General features: G+C 44.3%; 1 protein-coding gene across 1 annotated transcript in view; it reads right to left on the reverse strand.

Moving 5' to 3' along the window:
• Positions 1-16731, reverse strand: part of TENM1 (teneurin transmembrane protein 1) — a 383458-nt gene that overhangs the window by 326594 nt on the left and 40133 nt on the right. Inside the window, exon 2 of the mRNA XM_029911855.1 lies at positions 2659-2922. Within this exon, the coding sequence (XP_029767715.1) occupies positions 2659-2922 (264 nt within the window). The remainder of the gene's footprint in view (positions 1-2658; positions 2923-16731) is intronic.

Below are 16731 nucleotides of genomic sequence, written 5' to 3' on the forward strand. Positions count from 1 at the left end.
TCCTGCCATGCGGGCAGGGGACTGGACTCGATGACCTCTCGAGGTCCATTCCAGTCCTAGAATCTATGAATCTATGAATTATTTAAGACTTGAAAAGAACAGTGTTCAGAGAGCGCTTTTTTTTTTTACTGTATGCAAGCCAACCTAGCACAGTATATAGTGCATGTGCACATGCACATCTCTTGCTTTAAGTCCTCTGACCATGAATTTATTTATAAACTTATCCTGTGAATGAAAACTATTAACTAACCAGTAGTGGCCTAAATCCCTGTAGTCTCCAAGTTTATCCATATGCTTTTTACAAACCAACAAGTATTGTTGTGTCCCATCCATAGGTGGAGAAGTACAATGAAGCCTAGTCTATCAACCCCAACCCTGACAATTCCCCAGAGTGAGAACTGGGAGTTCAGATAGATAATGACTCATACCAGTATTCTCAGTTCCAATGCCCTTCCCAACAGTAGTGCAACACCTCAATTTTCCCTCAACCTCCTATTCCCAATCAAAGGAGAGGATTTGGGACCCATGGCTAAGAATGTAACCTAAAACAACAGGCACTTTGATTAAAAAGTAGTGACAAAAGATTTATGGAGGACTAGGAGTTATGGGCTTAATGCAGCAATCACTGAGTGAAGTGCTATGGCCTGGACTATGCAGGAGATAAGACTAAATATTCCTAATAGCCCCTTCTAGCTTTAAAAATCTATGAATCTACAAGAAGTTACTCCATCCTCAAAACCCTATAACTAGGCCTCCTTCCCCTAATATCATGCAGTCCTTGATTCTTCCAATGCATAGGGAGTAAGGTAATACCAGCTTCTTCCCCCTCCACCCACAGCTACCCAATCTGCTGTAGAAGGAAATTTGTTACTGACCCCAAATATGACATTTAGTGTAACTCTATGACCAGTTGACTATCACAATGACCCAGCCATAAAAAAGTGTTGCAAGTAAAATTTGACATCTTGGCCAAACAGCCAATCAGATCTCAAGGTGTCAACTCCAAAAACCTTAAAATATTGGACTGGAAAGATCCTCTTCTCTCCATGACACAAATAAGTGTGCTCCCTTTGCAATCAGCCTTCCCTTTAAACCTTCCAGTGCTGAGCAAGCAGATAATCCCAGGGCAGGCCATATTCAAGCCTGCTAATCCTTATTTAAGAACCAGAATGCCTAAAAAGGCAGTATTGTGAGCAGAAGGAAGGAGGTCCATATCCAACAGGCAGAATTCAGGAGACAGATGAAAGAAGGCAACACTTGCTCTCTGTACAAGCAAGTGGCAGCACTCACATGACTTAGATGCTAGCAAAACAACAAAGAACATTGGCACAGAAGACTTAATCCTCAGATGGATAAAGCACATGAGCGAAGTCATGCTCCTTTAACTTTGAAGATATATGGGACATTTTCACTGGTGTGCAAGGGACAGACAATCACCCACAGGACAAATTATAATTACACTATCAACTTCACATATGATCTGAACTCTAGTACCGTCAAAACATATATTACATCTACAAAAAGGACATTAATCACAGGACCTTACTACACCCTACCACTGTATCTCTACTAAAACAGCACTACTCTGAACACTACAATGGTATCAGTTATTTTCATTGCCCCCTTCTGATATTTTATTAGCCAGTAAAATACATATATATGTGTGTGAGAGAGTGTCTGTGTGTGTGCGCATCTATATATCTTTAAAATGAATTATTTCACAATTTCTATACTGTAGCCTACATGTATAAATACAAAACTAGAACATGGGATAGGCATACTGATGCTTAGTGGAAATATATGATAATATTTATTTACCTATTGCCCTGAAATACTCAGTGGGGAAATTATTAGAAAATATTTCTATTTGTTGCTTGATACACTGTGGTGAATAATGCTTTGATTTTCTTACTCTCACTAACTTTTTTTCTTAAAATTCTACCTTCTGGGAACATTCAAATACTACATAAGCATAAAGCCTGGAAGAGAACAGAAACTTTTTCAACAATAGTGATAAAGCATCACATATTACAAGAATCACAGACATTAGTGATGAAAAAGACCTATCCAATCATTTTGGCAGAAAAAGCAGGGCTTTTTAGCATTTTGCCCATTATGACAGGAGTCTCAAGTAAAGGGCTTATCCCACCTCCACAGGAGACTATTATACAGTGTACAAAAAAGGGTCTGATCTTGAAAACACTTAATATTGGGCATAGTACTTTTAACTGAGGGTAGTACCATTGGAGTCAAACTGGAACTAGTCATTCTGAAGTACTATGACCAGAAGCCAATGTTTGCAGAATGAACTCCTACTTCAGGTACATCCACTACAACTGCATTTACAGGATTAAGGGCCTGATCCAAAGACCACTAAAGTTAACTTCAATGGGTTTTGGATCAGTCCCTATGTTCCTAATGTATACAAAGGGGAAGCTAACATTGCTTCCACTGTTAAAAGGAAATACACAAATTAACCCAAAACATCTTCTCACTTTCATATTTTCAATGTATACTATGAACATAAACACAATTTAAGCCTTTTGATTTGTCTATAGAATGAGGATCTATAGAAAGAGAAGAAAAATAAACAAGAAGAGGAAAGGTTCAAATAAGCTGCTCTTTATATTTTAGTATACTATATGATTGCTTTATTACCATTCTCTCCATCAGACTTCCTTTCATGGTCAGTGTCAGTGAGGGACAAAGCTGAATTTGCCCGGCTTGATAAACAGGAACTGTGTTCTGATTTCATCCCCGTCATCCACATCCTCAGAGCATGATCTGGTGGTGAAGCACCACCTTCAGTCTCAGTATCCACATCTGAACCCATCTCCAATGGGTAACCATGCTGAGATACACCATGCAAGTCTGTCTGGTAGCCAGAGCACACGATGTGTGGATGTTCACAGAATTCCATCTCTGCAAAACACAAACATTCAGACATTTTTTTAGAAATTAGAAGCAATATTCTCTTTAACATACCCCATTTTGGGAAAGGCTTTTGATTAAATGACTCTGGGCCAGATCCTGCCTTTTGAAGTCCCTCAATGTAATGACATTTTTTCAATGTATGCTGTAAATTGTGTATTAATGTCTTTTAATTTTGTTCCTTCTATTCTAGTAGGAATGTATATTATTAAAGTATCGACATACACAAATTTAACAATTAGTAAAATTTTGCAACATTAGTTTACCACAAAGCTGAATTAACACCAAATAATGTATGCAACTGATAATGTCAAGTCAATATACTGATTTCACCAAAATGAATTTTTTTCTCCAAAAATTTTCTAAAATTAATTCAGTCTCACAAAATAGAATCCTACTTAATATGTTTTGTCATGGAAAATGTTTGGTTCAGTGTCTGTAAAAGATGAGGAATCCACAAAACTTAGTTTGAAATTCTCTAGTAAATCCACAGGAGACATAAAGAATGTTTACTTACCAGTTACTATGGTTCTTTGGGAGTACTGTCCCTGCATATTCACACTTATGGAATGTGGCTCTTCAGTGCCACTGAACTTCAGAAACTTTCTAGAAAACCAATGACTGTTGGGACAGCACAAGTGCCCCCCTATGGGACTGAATCATCAGAGCCACAATTTTAAAGGGCTATACAATCCCCAACCATTTTAGTCACTCCACACACAGCATAGCTGTATAACAGTAGAACTTTGGAAAAGAGTAGAAGGTGGGCAGGAACCACAATGAATATGCAGAGGAGACACTCTCAAAGAGCCACAGATAAGTAACCTCTCTTTCTTCTTTGAGATAGCCTCTGCATATCCTCACTTGGGAAAAACAGACTCTCAGGAAGGTAGGTTGAGGAGTTTTCATTCAATAAGGATTGCAGAACTGACCTCCCAAATTGAATATCAGACCCGTACTCTCAGTTGAGAAAGTTGTGCTGCATACAGGGGTATAGAAAATTCCTGGTAGCTGCCCTGTAGATTTCTATGATAAAAACATTAGAGCAGCGGTTCTCAAACTGTGGGTCGGGACCAGTGTTCCCTCAAATTTTTCCCACCCATGTGCGGAATTAATTTTGTTATGTGCACCAATATGAAGGTGATATGTCACACATCACCTCCATATTGGTGCACATAACAAAATTCATGTGGTGGGGGTGGGGATGAGGGGTTCAGAGTGTGGGAGGGGGCTCAGGGCTGGGGCAGAGGGTTGGGATGCAGGTGTGTGAGGATTCCAGTTGGGGGGTGCGGGCTCTGGGCTGAGGCTGGGAATGAGGGGCTTAGGGCTGGGGTAGGGGTTGGCTGCCTGGGTTTGGTCCAGGCCGCCCTAGCCGGGTCTGGGCTGCGGCATGCTGCGCCGGCCGAGGCTGGGCCGCCATGACTTTGGCCAGGCTGGGCCGCCTGGGTTCAGGCCTAGCTGTCCCAACCACGGCTGGGTCCGGGCCACACTGCGTCACTCCGGGCCGCCACGGCTGAGTTCGGGGCCGGAACGCCCGGGTCTGGGTCAGGACGCGGCATAGTTGGGGCCAGGGGGCCACCCCGGCCATTGCAGGTTGAGGGCCGAGCTAGGTTAGAGCCAGGGGAGGGGCACCCTCCCCATGCCACGGCAGGTCTCCGGGCAAGTTCCCTTAGCACCTGTGGTACTAAATAGGCAGCTGCACGGCCACACAGCTTACGGAAAACTTAGGTCGCAACCCCATTTTAATGGGGTCGCCAGGGCCAGCATTAGACTTGCTGGACCCAGGGCTGAAGCTGAAGCCTGAGCTCCATCCCCACCCGGGGCAATGGGGCTCAGGCTGCAGCCCCCTCTCCTCCCACCTAGGGTGGCAGGGCTCAGGCGCCAACACCCCTGTCCTCCCGGGGTCATGTAGTAACTTTATTGTCGGGGGGGGGGGGGGTCGCAGTGCAATGAAGTTTGAGAACCCCTGAATTAGAGGCAGGCCATTCATGTGGAGGGACGCTTAATTCTCACTCACGCTTAAAGCCTCAGTGTCCAGCCTAATCCGTTTGACAGGCACTGAGTTGAAATGGCACTCCCTCAAAGGCTACAAAAATCTTGGGGACTTCCCTGAAGGTCTTGGCCAAAATTTACAAACCTAGGCACCTAAAGTGAGGCTCCTGTATTGATAAGTAGCCTGATTTCAAAAGGTGCCAAGCATCTGCACCTCCCACTGTGCCTGCCTTTTTGAGCCCAAGGCATAAAAGACAAGTAATACTAAACACCAATCTGGGAATGGTCTTCCCTGACGCACATTAGACTGCATGCATCTTTATAACCTCAGCTATGAAAGCTCAAGTACTGTGAGCAGATGCTGTGTGGTCCCAAGACATCCTATTTTTCTATGAGGTTCCCAAAGCTCATCTTGAATACTCAGAGTTCCACCTTGATGAAAAATCATTGGGTACATTTACAATATATTTTATATTGCTCTGCTAGAGAATGGCTTCTGATATGGAGCATGATTCAATTTTAGTCTTTAATTTGAATTATGTGTACCATGCATCTGAGACACAAACTCTGAGCTCTTTATAGTCAAATTAGACAAGATGGGCTAAGTCTTGGTTCCTTTGAGGTTCAGGGAGAGTTCTGCCATGAACTTCAGCAGGGCCAGATTTTGGACATCTTAGTCCAGTGTTGGGTTAAGAAAGCCATATGTCATGCACTATGGTCCCAACCACCTTCTCTGTGTACAAGATGAACATTTCAGATGTTTTTTTCTTGACAAATAATCATCTACCATTAACTTACTGCAAATTATCATTGCATTTACTTTCATCTACTTACAGCACAGTAAGTTAATAAAAATACTTTATTGCCCAATGTCATACAAATATGGAGGACCAAGAGCTATATACCAGTTCTGAGTTCAAAATAGGGCTAATAATTAGCCAGCTAAAGTGCTACATAGTTATAACGAGGTATCAATGACATGAATGATTATTAATCATCATTAATGATCTGGAGGATGGCGTGGATTGCACCCTCAGCAAGTTTGCAGATGACACTAAACTGGGAGGAGTGGTAGACACACTGGAGGGTAGGGATAGGGTACAGAGGGACCTAGACAAATTAGAGGATTGGGCCAAAAGAAATCTGATGAGGTTCAACAAGGACAAGTGCAGAGTCCTCCATTTATGACAGAAGAATCCCATGCACTGCTATAGACTAGGGACCGAGTGGCTAGCCAGCAGTTCTGCCGAAAAGAACCTAGGAGTTACAGTGGACAAAAAACTGGATATGAGTGAACAGTGTGCCTGTGTTGCCAAGAAGGCTAACGGCATTTGGGGCTGTATAAGTAGGGGCATTGCCAGCAGATCGAGGGACGTGATCATTTCCCTCTATTCGGCATTGGTGAGGCCTCATCTGGAGTACTGTGTCTAGTTTTGGGCCCCACACTACAAGAAGGATGTGGAAAAATTGGAAAGAGTCCACCGGAAGGCAACAAAAATGATAAGGGGGCTGGAGCACATGACTTACGAGGAGAGGCTGAGGGAATTGGGATTATTTAGTCTGCAGAAGAGAAGAATGAGGGGGGATTTGATAGTTGCTTTCAACTACCTGAAAGGGGGTTCCAAAGAGGATGGATCTAGACTGTTCTCAGTGGCAGCAGTTGACAGAACAAGGAGTAATGGTCTCAAGTTGCAGTGGGGGAGGTTTAGGTTGGATATTAGGAGAAACTTTTTCACTAGAAGGGTGGTGAAGCACTGAAATGGGTTACCTAGGGAGGTGGTGGAATCTCCTTCCTTAGAGCTTTTTATGGTCAGGCTTGACAAAGCCCTGTCTGGGATGATTAGTTGGGGATTAGGTCCTGCTTTGAGCAGGGGATTGGACTAGATGACATCCTGAGGTCCCTTCCAAACCTGATATTCTATGAAAACTAAATGAGATAAGGAAACCAGGCTACTTGTTTAAATGTGGATTGCAGATGCAAGGCTTTCTCCCAATTCTTTGTGGACAAAATCATCTATTACCAAAAAATGAGTGTAACAACCAATTTAAAATTCTGATTAAATGGCATAAGTTACCATAGAAATTGACATGCTTTGGCTCTTAGTTAAACATCTAAAAAATGTTCAAGGGCAAAAAGTCACTGATGATTAGCTCACAGTCAGCAGTGGAAACAATCTTTGTCAAATATGTGGAGAAACCCATGGATAGTTTCTACTGAATCAATGTATTACAATAGTTAGTCAGAGTTTCAGCAGGTAGTATCAGAAAAGTGGAAGAAATGAATATCCTCTATTTATATAAAATCCATAATTATCAAAGGAAAGGAAGAGATTTGTTTATTAAAGAAAACTCAGGGCTTGTCTACACTTACTGGGGGACCGACAAGCGGAGATCGATGCATCAGTGGTTTATTTAGCAGGTCTAGTGAAGATCCACTAAATAGACCGCAGATCACCCTCCTGTTGATTCCTGTACTCCACTTGAACGAGAAGTGCAAGGGGAGTCGACGGGAGAGCGTCTCCCGTTGACATAGGACCCCACAGTAAGTAGATCTAAGAACGCTGACTTCAGCTACGTTATTCACGTAGCTGAAGTTGCGTAACTTAGATCCATCTCCCCCCGTAGTGTAGACAAGGCCTCAGAAGCGGTTAGATTAGCCTCATACATTTGGTCGGTTGTAGTTTCTATCAAGACTGGATGTTATAACTGCCATTAGAAGATACTTTTAAAAAATAAATCATTTACTACATGAAGTACAATTTTTATTTACAGATGTAAAATACTTTTCTTTACTTATTCCTCGGTGTAATAATATCTTTCCAGGAGAATTAACTACAGGGCTAGATTCCAATCGCAATTATTCCATAAGTACAGAGTAAGTCCACTGATTTTTGGATTTCATCAGTGTAACTGAGATCAGAATCTTGCCTATATTTTAATGAGATTATAGAATACCGCCACTTTGCAAGGGCCTGATCCTGAATCTCTTTGCACACAGAATCCCCACTAAAGTCAATGTCAGTTTTGCCTGTATCAGGACTGCAGGCATATAATGAGGCTTTTTGGTTGTTTTTCATGTTTGTTTGTTTTAAATTTGGTAATCTTGCAGCATTTTTCATTCTCTATTTCTGGCAGAGGGTGAATAGACAAGGTAACTTTGTTCCTATCTTGAATCCTGCATTTCTGCAAGGTGCTCTACCAAGCTACTCTCCCCTCTATCAACTATCAGGTAGCTCAGGCAAACAGCTGAAACATTTTTCACACCCTGCTTCTCTCATCAAAGCAGCCCTGACTTTCTCTCATCAGTCAAAAAGCATCCTTAGTAAGTGCTAACACTTTAGTAACCCTGAGGGCTGTGCTAGCTGGCTCCATGGCCCCAGTGGAGCTTAGGCTACAGGTAGCTTATTCTGCTGTGTTCTACTCCAGGCGGTTTGTTTGCCACTGGCAGCCTGCAGCCCAGGTTCCATCAGTTTGCACTGGCAGAAACCAAGGGGTGAATTCAGCCCAGTAAGTCTCACTAATGCTAATTAGATTACACATGTTTACAAAGGGCAGAATTTACCCTTCAGTCTATATATTAATTCAGAAAGTAGCAGCTAATGAATTCAGTATTTTAGATAATTTTTGTTTAGATGCAGCAAAACAAATTTACTTTTCTGTACAACAATTGATATTCAATTGAATTGTAACACTTTCCTTCCATACACAGACTATTTCCTTAAATATACAAGCTTTTGTAGGGGTTTAACTCCCATAGTATGCATTTTCTGCAAAGCACTTATAGTGCCGTAAGTGGTTGTTATTTTAGCTTTGCACATCTAATCTTGTTACCTAAAATACTCCAATATTCCCTAAGGGAGATAAAGTTCAAGTGGATTTATGATAGGTCTCTTCTTACCAAAAAGCTCTAGTCTCAGGAGAAATTAGAGGACATTAATACAAAATCCAAGTTTTACACAAATTGTGTATGGGGGGGGGGGGAGAAGGCTGAGGTACAAGAATATATAAAATAAATATGAAAAATCATCGCAGGACTGCGGTGGTATAGCTAGCTCCAACTTCAATGCTAAGAAACAATATGACCTTTGAACCCTGGTATATATAAAAATAAATATGGAAATATATATGGGAATTTAGAAATATTTTATGTTATTGGGAAATGAAGAAAATTCATCATAATTCAAATTTACTAATGGATAAGATGGCAAATTCCAATTTCTTCTTTAAAAAAAAAAAGATTGTTTTGTGCAGGAAAAATGTACAGATGGGCAGAACAGAATATTTTACTCTCTACTGGATAATGATGCTTTGGCAATTCTTTGTGAGATTCTCACTTTGGTATTGTAATCTGGTAACACAACTGGCAGCAAGAGAACCCGCCTCCTGCCCTCTCCCTCTCCCCCTCCCCCCACACACTGCCCCTTTCTCTGCCCCACATCCAGACAGCTCTTAACACATTATAGCTTCTTGTCTGTTAGGGTACGTCTACACTTACCTCCGGGTCCGACGGCAGGCAATCGATGTTCTGGGATCGATCCCGGAAGTGCTCGCCGTCGACGCCGGTACTCCAGCTCAGCGAGAGGAGTACGCGGCATCGACGGGGGAGCCTGCCTGCCGCGTCTGGACCCGCGGTAAGTTCGGACTAAGGTACTTCGAATTCAGCTATGTTATTAACGTAGCTGAATTTGCATACCTTAGTCCGAAGTGGGGGGGTAGAGTGGACCAGGCCTTAGAGGAAGCAAAGCATTATAGTTCCTTGTCCGTTGGAGGAAGCACTCTCAGCCCACACAGTATTTCTGAAGTCTTGACTACACTGAGATTTTAGCCATCAGTGTAACTACAGTTCAGAGTTTGGATTTGCAAAAACTGGTGTAAATTGTGTCCACACTAGGTATGTGCAGCTATTTCAGTGGCTAAAATTCCAGTGTAGATAATGCCTGACAGATGGTCAAAAGGCGTATCTAATTTCAGGGCTTTTTCAGTTGGGGATTCATTGTCCCCTAAATGTTTAGGAATAACTTTCCATGAGTTTCAGTTAGTGAAATTTTCTGTTCGCTTTTTCATCATGAGGAGTGGCATACCCCTGTGGAAAAAAATGGAGAATCCATTCCTTTACTCACAAATCATCCCAGACCCGTGCACATCTTAGGGGATCCATTGGAGGCAGGGGAACATCTGCAGGATGCCATTTACATAAATTCTGCCACCCAGCCTCACAGGCTACGGCTAGCTTCTGGACAGCTTGGCATCCCCAGGAGTCCTGGCTTCCTAGGGCTCTCACCAGGCTGTTACCCCCTAATTTCTCTTAAAAGGAAGTTCCAAAGTGTTGCTTTCCCTTACGGACATGGGAGAGGAGAAAATTTGTAGGAACCTGGATGACTCCCGAGTCCTAGCCTACACCCTCCAACTCTGTAAAGCCAGTGGGGCTAAAGATGGGAAGAATTGGAACATGACAGAGGTGGCTACTGAACAACAAAAATACAAAGCAGACTCTACTGATATGCAACAAAAATGACCGTGGAGTCCTTAGCTAGTTTTTCTTGCTATTTTTGTTCACTAACAAAGTTTATATTTTACTTAGGGCAGTCAAGTGATTAAAAAAATAATCATGATTAATTGTGCTATTAAACAATAATAGAATACTATTTATTTACATTTTTGGATGTTTTCTACATTTTCAAATATATTGATTTCAATTACAACACAGAATACAAAATGTACAGTGCTCACGTTATATTTTTTTTATTACAAATATTTGCACTGTAAAAACCAAAAGAAACAGTATTTTTCAGTTCACCTAATACAAGTACTGTAGTGCAATCTCTTTGTCATGAAAGTTTAACTTACAAATGTAGAATTATGAATTACAAGTCCACTTCCTACTTCTTGTTCAGCCAATCCCTCAGACAAACAAGTTTGTTTACATTTATGGGCAATAATGCTGCCTGCTTCTTGTTTACAATGTCACCTGAAAGTGAGAACAGGCGTTCACATGGCATTCTTGTAGCTGGTGTCACAAGATATTTACGTGCCAGATGTGCTACAGATTCATCTGTCCCTTCATGCTTCAACCACAGGGCTGGCTTTAGGCCGATTCAGCCGATTCAGCTGAATTGGGCCCCGCGCTAAGAGGGCCCCGCACCGCAGCTCTCCACCCCGCCCTCAGCTCACTTCCCCCTCCTCCCCTCCCCTGAACGCTCCGCCCCCTGCTCCTCCCCCTCCCCTGCTTCCCGCGAATCAGAGGTTCGCGGGAAGTCTGAAAAGAAGCAGGGGCGGGCAGGCAGCACCAGGTAAGCTGGGGTGGCGGGGGGCGTGAGAAGGGCTCCGGGGAGGCGCGGCCCAGTCCGGCCCCGGTTCCGGCCGAGCATGCCGGCCCCTGCGGCTCTGGCCCGGCTCGGGTCCCGCGGCGCAGCTCGGGTCCGGCCCGGCTCCGGCCCAGCGCGGCCCCCACGGCGCGGCGTGGCTCCGGCCCAGCTCCGGGCCGAACCCAAGCCCAGCAACCCTGGCCGGAGCACAGCTCGATTCCTGGGGGCGGGGCTTGCAGCAAGCCCCGCCCCCAGGAATCGGGCCCCACTCTTGCTAAAGTCAGCCCTGTTCAACCACCATTCCAGGGGACATGTGTCCATGCTGATGATGGGCTGGGCTCGATAACAATCCAAAGCAGTGTGGACTGATGCATGTTCATTTTCATCATCTGAGTCAGATGCCATGAGCAGGTTGATTTTTTATTTTTTTTTGGTGGTTCGGGTTCTGTAGTTTCCGCATTGGATTGTTGCTCTTTTAAGACTTCTGAAAGCATGCTCCACACCTTGTCCCTCTGAGATTTTGGAAGGCACTTCAGATTCTTAAAACTTGGGTTGAGTGCTATAGCTATCTTTAGAAATCTCACATTGGTACCTTCTTTACGTTTTGTCAAATCTTCTGTGAAAGTGTTCTTGAAATGAACAACCTGTGCTAGGTGATCATCTGAGAATGCTATAACACAGGCTTGCACAACTCGTAAAGCGGGAAGGGCCATATTACTCCAAAGAAAACAGCTGAGGGCCGAAACCCCCCGAGCGCCGCCAACCCCCTCCCAGCGCCGCCTAGCCTGCCCGAAACACAACACAACCCCCCCAGCGCCACCGAAACACACACCCCCCAGCGCCACCTGCCCTGCGGAAACAAACGCTCCTTCCCCAGAGCCGCCCCACCGAAACAGCAGTATTGAACCTCGGTAATGTGTTATAGCGGTCCCTAAGGTAGTATAATTAAGGTAAAAGAAAAATGTCTTTTTGCTAGAAGTAGAATAAGATCTTCCCCCCACTTTGTAATCAATTGCCCTGTTGAATGAATGAGGTGTGAATGAGGAAGGCGTGGAAGGCAGGCACCTCCAGACAGCTGCAACCCTTGGAGAGGTCAGGGCCGGCTCTAGGATTTTTGCTGCCCCAAACAAAAAAAATTTTGGCCGCCCCCCCTTTTTTTTTCGTGCCCCCCTGCCCCCGGCCCCGCCCCAACTCCACCCCTTCCGAACCCCTTCCCCAAATCCCCAGCCCCGCCTCCTCCCCCGGCGTGCCGCATTTCCCCCCCCCATTGCTTCCTGCGGGCCCCCCGCGACCTCCCACCCTAGCTCACCTCCACTCCGCCTGCTCCCCTGGGCGTGCTGCCGCTCCACTTCTCCCCCTCCCTCTCAAGTGAGGGAAGGCGGAGAAGTGGAGCAGTGGCGCGTTCAGGTGGAGCGGAGGTGAGCTAGGGTGGGGGGGCAGGTGGAGCGGAGGTGAGCTAGGGTTGGGGGGCGCAGGAAGTAACGGGGGGGGTAGAGGAATCGCTCCCTGCTCCAGCTCACCTCCGCTCCACCACCGCCGCCTCCCCCAAGCGCCTGCCGCTCGGCTTCTCCTCCCCCCCAGCCTTGCTGCGTGAAATAGTGGTTTCGCACGCGGTAAGCCTGGGAGGGAGGAGAAGCGGAGCGGCGGCGGCACGCTCAGGGGAGCAGGCGGAGCGGAGGCAAGCTGGGGCGGCGGGGGCACTTTTTCCCCATGCCCTGGAGTCGGCGCCTATGATGGCCAACACCAGAATGCTGCCCCAAGAAATGTGCTGCCCCAAGCACCTGCTTGTTTTGCTGGTGCCTGGAGCCGGCCCTGGGAGAGGGGATGGGAGCCAGACCAGATCAGTAGAACAGGTCAGCCACCGATTCGCCGCTCGCCTCCTCTGCCCCCCACCCTCCCCGGCTCGCCTACTCACCCCCCGCCACTGCCCGCTCACTCGCCTCCTCAGCCCCCCACCCTCCCCGGCTCGCCTACTTACTAGCTGCCACTGCCCGCCCACTCGCCTCCTCAGCCCCCCTCCCTCACCCGCTGCTTGCCTTCTCACCCCCCCGCGGGCCGCACAGTGAGCCCACGCGGGCCGCATGTTGTGCAGGCCTGCTATAACATGAAATATATGGCAGAATGTTTGTAAAACAGAGCAGGAGACATACAATTCTTCCCCAATTAATTCATTCACAAATTTCATTAACGCATGATTTTTTTAATGAGCGTCATCAGCATGGAAGCATGACCTCTGGAATGGTAGTTGAAGCATGATTAGCATATCTGGCATGTAAATACCTTGCAATGTTTGTCACAAAAGTGCCATGTGAACCCCTGTTATCACTTTCAGGTGACGTAAATAAGAAGCGGGCAGCATTATCTCCATAATTGTAAACAAACTTGTTTGTTTTAGCGATTGGCTGAACAAGAAGTAGGACTGAATGGACTTGTAGGTTCTAAAGTTTTACAGTTTTGTTTCTGAGTGCAGTTATGTAATAAAATAAATCTACCTCTGTAAGTTGCACTTTCACGATAAAGAGATCGCACTACAGTACTTGTATGAGGTGAAATGAAAAATATTATTTCTTTTGTTTATCACTTTTACAGTGCAATATTTGGAATCAAATATAATAATATAAAGTGAGCACTGTACACTTTGTATTCTGTGTTGTAATTGAAATTAATATATTTGAAAATGTAGAAAAACATCCAAAGTATTTAATAAATTTCAATTGGTATTCTATTGTTAATCGTGTGAGTTAACTGTGATTAATCCACAGCCCTAATTTTACAAGTGTCCTAGACCAGCATATCCAATCATGGTTTTAGATGGGCAGTCTTTTTTAGCCATAGCTTACCAAGATCACTAACAATGGAGATTTGTAACTGCGAATGCCCATGTTGTTGTTTCTCAGCCATATTTATGCTTACAGAGAGTCAACAGCAAAACGAAGTATAATTGATCATAGTTTATTGCCATGATCAGCTATTTTAGAACCATACTTAAAACATCTTGTTGTTTCATGAACAAACTCAGAAATATAGGGTTGGTGGATTCTACCTGCAGATGATGGAAGAACTAACTGGTGGGGTCTTCTGGGATGCAGATTGAAATATCTGGTTTCTGTCTTCAGTGAGCTGCAAGCAGGAGGAAATCCATTGTAAGGCACTGGCAGCCTTTCCCTACACAGAAGGATGTGAGTTTTACGCAAGTAAAGACTGCAGAATTAGGGTTTTATCTCACAAAGAACAAACTAGTGACGATAATTATCCAAAATGAAGCAGAACAAAGGATACTGTCAAAACAAAGTGGAAAGAAAAGAACCACAAGGCTAGTGAATAAACTGACTCTTTGGTCAGTTTCCTTCCAAATAACCTTGTCCACTTAAAGCAGTCCATTTTGTTTTTAATAATCAATAATACCTAGTTAAAGAGAATCTGCTAGTCTAAAACCCCACAACATTAATAAAACATCAAAGAATCTGCTGTCCTTTGTGTGTCCACAGGTTGCTGTGCCACACGTTTTATGAACACTTCTGGCATACAATTAGTAAACTAATTTATTTTTGATTCAAAGGCATATGTTAGAAGTGTTGAGTTTTGAACTGAATATATTCACAAATTTGCTTTATCACAGGTATTTTTCAAAATAAAAATAACAGTTCTTGAACTAATAATGTACCAATTCCTCTACCTGTGTTTTTAAATAGAAAACTGAAGGAAATGCTCAGTCAGCTCACAAAGGGGAAACAAATGCAAATGACATAGGGAGCTAAGTCCCCAGTACTCACTTTATGTCAGTCCTTCTCTGAACTCCCCTCCCCTAAACTGGAGATCAGTTGAGAACAGCTGAGATGCCTTTATTACCAATCCTGACTGGAATATCTGGGGCTTGGTGGCAAGCCAATCTCAGGTTAAGGCAAGAGCCTTAATGAGGGAAGTGAATTCCAGAGCTAACAAAACCTCAGGATATTTACCTTTGTGGCATGGTGTCATGTCCATCTATTTACCAAGCTTTTGGCTGGAGGGGTAGACAGTAGGAATGAACATGGGATTTTTAAAGTTGGGAGGCTGTCCAGGCTGATATTTGTAAATGAAATAGGTATATTGTTTCACATTTTGTACTTGTGCCAGAGATTGTGTGGTGAACGCATTTTAGAAATTTCAAAGTGAAAATAAACAAAACCCTACAAAGTCAGCCATTTGTACCATAATACACAGAGAGCGCGAGAGAGCGCACACACACTTTCCTATCACTTGGACAGGAATTTAAATCAGATGGAGGGGGTAATGAGACTATTTAAAGTCATTAAACTCTGGAGAGTATTTATACTAGAAGCCATTGACGGAGAGAGAAGGCCACAAAACATATCAAATAGAGTATTATTTTGCCTTCATTCATCCCCTTTCCATTGCCACTTATTCAAATATCACCCATTCCTTAACATGCATAAATTTATGTCTTATTTTAATAGATTTGCTGTGCTAACTATATGTTTTTGTATTAAATCTGTGCTACATGGATCTCCATCAGTCCTTTGGACCATTTTTAATTTAAATAAATGTTTTCTTCTGGGTATTTCAACTTTTCTTTTGTTCCCTTTACTTTCCTTATCTATTTAACTTATTTTCTTATTTCCCTTTCCAGAACTAGCCACCAAAAGATGCTAGGGGAGAATAAGGCGGCAACCTAAGGGAGCACGGGCCACCTTCCTGTCACAGAAGGTTAGCAGAATGAACAGAATTCTGATATACCCATACTTTAGTGTCTCCTTTCTTCTGTATTGACCCAATACATTTTTAATATATTGTTTTAAAGTACTGTACTAATTCTCAGAGAATTTAATCCCAGCAGTGTTATGTCGCTTCATTTTACTGAAAACATGAATGTTATTTTTATAATTATTTTACACTTTTAGCAGATCAGGAACAGCAACTATTTCAGCAGGAGGAAAACAAGGAAAGAAATAAGTATCTAAGCCCCCTATCTCAGAGCTGTTGCCTTAGGAAGGCAAAGGGTTTGAAATTATTTAATATGATTCACAGAGGGGGGCAGGGGGATCTTGTATCTGGAAAAGCTCTAGACAGATAAGCCAAATTACTTTATGGTTACTGGAGAGAGGTTCTGGCTGTTACAGGGCCCTAAACTACGCTAAATCCATACTATCTGTGCTACAGTGTTTTCTTCTCTGCATTAGGGTTACCATATTTTGAGTGTCCAAAAGGAGGACACTCCACGGGGCCCCGGCCCCGCCCCCACCCCCGCCCCCGCCCCAACTTCACCCCTTCCCCAAAGTCCCCGCCCCAACTCTGCCCCCTCCCCTGCTTCCCGCGAACATTTGATTCGCGGGAAGCCTGAAGCAGGTAAGCTGCGGGGGGTGGGGGGAGGAGGCGCGGCCCAGTCTGGCCCCGTCCGACGGCCGGCCCCGGCGTCTCTAGCCTGGCTCGGCTCGGCTCGGGCCCTGGGGTGCCGGCCCCGGGCCAGCCCCCGGTCGAGCACCCCCGGGCCAGCACCGCCGGC

The sequence above is a fragment of the Terrapene carolina genome, unplaced genomic scaffold (genome assembly GCF_002925995.2).
Source record: "Terrapene carolina triunguis isolate 2854851 unplaced genomic scaffold, T_m_triunguis-2.0 Scaffold131, whole genome shotgun sequence".
NCBI classification, from domain to species: Eukaryota; Metazoa; Chordata; order Testudines; family Emydidae; genus Terrapene; species Terrapene triunguis.